Source organism: Balaenoptera ricei, chromosome 8 (assembly GCF_028023285.1).
Source record: "Balaenoptera ricei isolate mBalRic1 chromosome 8, mBalRic1.hap2, whole genome shotgun sequence".
Taxonomy (NCBI): Eukaryota; Metazoa; Chordata; class Mammalia; order Artiodactyla; family Balaenopteridae; genus Balaenoptera; species Balaenoptera ricei.
Window position 1 is genome coordinate 82749152 of NC_082646.1, and position 6000 is coordinate 82755151.

Consider the following 6000-nt stretch of genomic DNA (forward strand, 5'->3'; position numbering starts at 1 on the left):
ATCAAAAATATATGGTCCTTGTATTCTTTCGTGTTTTGGGGGACTCCCTTTTGCCAGTTCTCGGGTAGGGTGTCCACAGCTCCCCAGAGTTGGGTTACCTCCTACCATAGTCTCCACCACGAACCTCTGTCCGTCTGTCTCTTCTGGGTATGTGGAAAAGTAAGCACTCACTCAAGCTCAAAAGAAGAGGGGAGGAGAAGTACTGCGAGTACATATGTACATAAAGAACACAGTGCCTTGGCCAGATACACAAGCCCCATAAAACAGGAAAAGCTGAACCATGAGCGCCCATGGAAAGAAAGCTTGTTCAGGACCCGAGGCAGCTCCAAACACTATGTTATTATAGACTCAGCCCCTCTTTGTCTCTAACATTCCTGCTTCAGGCAACCAATTGCCTCACCCACTGCCATGCTCAGCTTTTTCTGCCTTGTAGCTTCCATTTACTGGTTTTTTTCTGCTATTTCTTCATTCATCCATGTCATTATGGAATTTGTATTCTAGTGGGAAAGGAACACTGTTGATGTGTCGTTTATTTCCCATACATCGTTCCTTCTCAGTCTTGCAGACCACCTCATCCTCCCATAGCTTCAACTGTCACTAGGTGTTGATGAGGCCTGGATCAGGCATTCCTCAGCTCCAATCTTTCATTTTCAACCATTTGATAGACAGCTCCACTTAAATACCAAACTCAGTCAGTCTAAAGCAAGTCTAATCATCTACCACCCACTCACCACCCGCCCCGGCAAGAAGAATCTCACTCCTCCTCTTATAATCCTACCTCGGTGAAGAGTGCCAACATCCACCCAGTCAGCCAAGCCAGAAGCCACATCTCTGACTCCTGCTCCCCATCCACATCTGGTACCTCTAGGTCCCACACCCATATAATAACCTCATCCCGTCTATTTTACTTCTTTCAGTTTTCTCAAGCCATTCTTCTCTTCTACAACCTCACAACTGCTGTCTGGTCATAACTGGCCTTTCTCCCTCCATTTCAAACTATTCTCCACTGTTGCCAGATTCATCCTTCAAACGCATCCTTCCGACACGTCACTCCCCATCTCAAAATTCTTCAGTGCTCCTCTGCCCACAGGATGAAATCCACACTCCATAGCCTGACACCCATGAATCGGCCCTGCTTATCTTCCAGCTTCTTCTTCCACCAATAGCTGACCTGGAGTCTACATTTCAGTCTTATTGAACTTAGGCACGTTGATGAATATGCCACGCCCTTGTGCTCTGCAGCTTTGCTTAAAATTCTGAAATTCTTTTCCTCCACCTCCACACACGGCCAAAGTAAGAGTTTAGATTTGGGAGTAAAACATTTCGGTGAATCTCTACCTGCTGCTTCCTAGCTATGTACATGTTTTAACCTCTTTAAGCCTCTGTTTCTCATCTGTTAAGTGGAGAAAATAGTAGTGGCTACCTCACAGGTACTGTGGCATGAACAATCCACACTAAAGCACGTAGCTCAGTTCCGGGCACTCAGGAAGCATTTTGGAACGTGTCAGTTAGTAGTACTAGGAGGAGTATAGCTAATGCCTACTCTCCCTTTAAGATTTAACTCAGGTTTTAATCTTTATTGCCTCATTCTGCAAAAAATCTGGACTTGGTGCCTTAGGCTTTCTGTCACTTGTCCATCTCTGCCAGAAACCATGAATTCCTAACAGACGGAAAACATGTCTTAACTCATTTTTTATTTCAAGAGTCTAGCTTAGAGCCTAGAATATAGCAGCCTCCTGAGAAATGTTTGTTGAAAGAAGAAATCAGTGAGATCAGTGTTTTCTTTTTAAAATGACACTTTAAATATTACATTTCTTGCCTCATCAGTTTTAACAAATATATTCAAAATGTGTGGCATATATACTACAGCTCTACTCATAATCAAGAGAGGCTTGATAAGCAGCTGTTTATGACCAAGACGTTTATTAAGGCACGGGTTTCCTAATGGGTTTCCAGGATAAAGCTGAACAAACAGCAGGCCCAATGCATATTATAAAAGACTCCAGGAAAATATTTCTCATTATCTTGTCTGAAGTCACCTGTGAGCTTTATCTCAGTGCTATCCAACACACTTGAAGGTCAGTGCATCCTCTAAGCACAGCTCTATACACCTAAAATACCTGCAGCTCAACCCCATCACATGCAGCTGGTGCCTGAGTCTATCCCAAAAAAGCCTCAACCCTATTAGTTTTGCCACAGTCAGATCCCTGTGGCAGGTGAAGGATGGAAAAAAAAAAAAAAAAAGGCATAAAATTCCACGCTCTGGTCCACAAGAGGCTGCTCACCGCCCAGAACTGTGGCTGGACTACGGCTCAGGCACCTGCTCTCTTCATCCCATCACCCCCAAACTGCCAGGGCACCAACTAAAGGCCAGAGGTAGGGAGGAGGAACAAGGCAATGTTCTAAACACTTCTCTTTCCTGAAAAGAAGTGCTGGGTTTTCTGAAGCATTTGAAAACAATCACCACAACTATCTGTTCTCTAGGAGGTGGGAAATAGGCATTCCTTCAGCACATGTTTATTGAACACCTAATAAGCATCTGACACTTGCCACACACAGGCTTGACAATTCCTGCATTCTCTCCAGACCACATCTTACCTACCGCCTTGATTCAGAGGGGATGAACTGTGATAAGGAAGACAGCTATGGCCCTGGGGTGTTACCAGCTCACTCGGGCTTTGGCCGAGGTTTGACATAAATATGACTGGCTCCTCTTGTAGTGAGCTCCATTTGGTCAGGGCTTTGGCTCTTGGAAGCTAATGCAAGGTCCCAGTAGCTGAGCTGTAGTTTTGATGGCCATCATTCCTTGGGTTGCTAAATTGTCTACATTGCTTAGTCCTGCTGATTAGGCTTAGAAGGTATTTTCCAAAGCCTTAACATTTATTTTAAAAATCATTGAGACCAACTCAATCCTGAAGAATCTGTACAAAGGCCCACATGAAAATGGACTCCTGAAACTGTTTCTTGTTGTTACAACCAGTCTGGACAAGTGAATTGCTTGGTTACTCTTACTGATCTCCATTCCTACCAAAGTACTAATGTTTACTTTTCATTCTTAAGAGACTCACTGTTGTAACTGTGTATGTGAGTCACTTCATATGGTTCCATATTCCATTTACTCATTCTTTGTATGCATGTCTTATAGCAAAGGGGTTTAACTGGTTGCTTACACATAAAGCATGGGTTCTTTGGTCTGTATTTCTTAGATCTCCTGTATTGTGCCTTGTGCAGCTTGACAATCAGAAACTTGTAAATGTTTCCTTTACATGACATAATGAGTCTACCTCAGAATGGACCTCCATCACTAAGTCTGTCCCAGAAAAAGATATTCCTGCAGGGATAGGCCCATTGCTCCTATTTCTTTATGCCCAACAACAGGCACGTAGCATAGGAAAGAGAAAACATGATCAATATACCTTGGGACTAGGCCCAGCTTTGCTAATAACTAGGTGTATGCCTTTGAATTAGACTTTTCATTTGTATTCTGAGCCAGTTTTGTTACCTGTAAAATGAGTGGCTGGATGTAGGCTTTAATTCCATGAGAGTAGAGACAATGCCTATCTTGTTTATGGGCCCCATATGGCACAAACTAAATGTTTGCCTAATGAACTGCAAAAATAAATAAATTAAGGTGGCTTTAATAATCCCTTTGATTCTAACATTCTCTGATTCAATGACTTCTTTTCTACTGTTAAGTGCTCAGAGCAGACCCAACATTGTCTCTGGATGCTGAAGTTGACATTGCTAGCCTCCAACCTTCAGCTCTTAATCTATGACGTAAAAAGTATACTGCTTACTAAAACATACTTCACTGACAATCAGATTTTTTTCAAAATAGCTCCAGGTATCACTAAGGTGCAGTAAACCACATTTTGGTGTTAAGGGTTTGGACAAGAGTTCTAGTGTCCCCAGTCTGTTTTCTGAGTTTTCATAAAACTCCTGAAATTGTAGCAAGATTTTATGTTTAAGACTAGGTGCGTTTCTCTGGGGAGCGAGACTGTAGGAATCATCACATTCTCAGGAAAAAGGATTAAGAACGATGATAAATCTGTGGTCACGTGTAAGAACCGGCCCAGACTCTATGTGCCAAAAGGAGCAGCACCTGTAGATGCAGGTGCCCGTGCAGCCTTTGAGCGGGAAGACAAGAGGGTGTTTGGCCGCCAGAGGAAAGTACTTAGAAGGGTCTAAGGAATCTTGAGAGGGGCTGAATCGGCCGGCGGCCTCGGGTTTACCTGGAGCACCCCTGTAACTCCATTCCTCTCAGGCTCTCCACCTTGGCCTCTGAGTCATGAGCATCTTCGTCCACATCTACCTCCTCCTCCCCGTCACCGTCGTCGTCGTCAAACGGGAAGCTCTGGTGGCCGAGGGGAGACAACAGCGACATGGTGGAACAGCCGCAGCTCAGCGGCGGCGACAGCGAGCGCACCTCTACCGCCTCTAGCCCCTGCCCCCGGGCGCCCGCCATGAGGACGGAGAAGGAGCCCGAGGAGGGCCGAGGCCTGGACCTGCAGTCGGCCAAGAACCGGGAGTCGGGAAGGGGCCCCCACCGCCCCACAGCCCACATGGAGCCCGCCAAGTTCAAACCGGCAGGGCGGCGGCGGCGGGGACGTGCTCTCCCAGCAGGCCCCGCGCGCGGCGGCGCGGCCAATCCGGGCGGGCGCTGACTTCGCGTTGCCATGGCGACGCGTAGAGGCCGCCTGGGCTTTGTCCAGCTCTGTGGACGGCGGCTTCCTGCGCTCTGCAGTCTCTTGGCCGCCCTCCTTCCTCCCCTGCCTGGACCTGCGCTGCTTCTTCTGACTTAACCCCGCGCTCCGCTCACGGATAAGGTCCCGCTCCCGGCTGACAGCTTGGAGGGCCCGTCCCTTGTTTGCTCTGGTTCATTTGGTACAGGAAATGTGCTATCACTGAGTAAGGCAGATTCTTTTGGGGGGAAAAAGCAGAAGCCAAAACTAACCCCGTATCATTGCAAGGTCAGGGTTACAAGGATCAGCCGTGATTTCTCTCAGCACACGGCCACACACGGCTGTATTTTAGGGTGTGGGGGGCAAACTTTATCCAAGTTTACAGGTGTATCTAAGAATGCACTTTTGGTACAATCTTTCATTGTTTTTGGTAGCCCTTCGTCTGCCTAGCATCTTACAGGAACTCGTTTGTTTAGTGCATGTGAATATCGGGGCCTTTCTGAAGGCTCTAGTGTACTACGGTCTGTGCTAAGCACTGGAGATATATAAAATACAAGCCTTGCCGTTACAAGCTCCTCATTCTTTTGTGGTGAAGAGTCATACCGTTAAAATATTCTGTTATATGCATTTTGTGAGGAATGAAAAAATTTTGTGGGACTTCGGAAGGAGCACTCTTCTCAGGGATTGGGGATGGGGATGAAGGTAGTAAGGAAGAGGTGATAGGTACGAAAAAGCTGGTTCCTTCCTGCATGCTGACAAAACTGTGTACACTTCTAAATAAATGGGCTTTATCCAGCTCATAATGCATATTGCTGTAGAAATATCACACAATGAAAACTGACCATGACTAAAACAGCACACAGGATTTGTCATTGACCAAAGAGTGATATGAAATCTTAGATGAAATTCAGATCTGCAAAATTTGACACCAAAGAATCAGATACAATAGAAATAATAGTAATCAAGGGCAATCCAGAAGACAGAAGCTATGGTTAATAAAATATGACATGGTTAAAACTATTTAAATGGAATGTAAATTTTGTTAAAATTTTCAGTAAAAACAATGAAAATGGAAGAAAACTAGAGCAATTTAAATGAGTGATAGAATTGATGGAGGAATAAAATGGCTTGAGTTTTCATTCTCTATCCCAATTACTCAATATTGGTGTATCTGGTTAAAACCTTTTAGGAGAGCATCTCTCAAATCAATAACAACAGCATCACCCTGGGCCACTTTAGGGCTTCATAAGGGGGTAAACTTGAGAAGCTATTCCCAACAAACATCACCCCACATTACTGAAGCATAGTAGGGGAAAAA

The 6000-nt window shown here is 45.1% G+C and overlaps 1 protein-coding gene across 1 annotated transcript in view; it reads right to left on the reverse strand.

Moving 5' to 3' along the window:
* CCDC34 (coiled-coil domain containing 34) overlaps positions 1-4643 on the reverse strand; it is a 37257-nt gene extending 32614 nt beyond the window's left edge. Inside the window, exon 1 of the mRNA XM_059929617.1 lies at positions 4233-4643. Within this exon, the coding sequence (XP_059785600.1) occupies positions 4233-4564 (332 nt within the window). The 5' untranslated portion in view covers positions 4565-4643. The remainder of the gene's footprint in view (positions 1-4232) is intronic.
* Positions 4644-6000: the final 1357 nt, after the last annotated feature.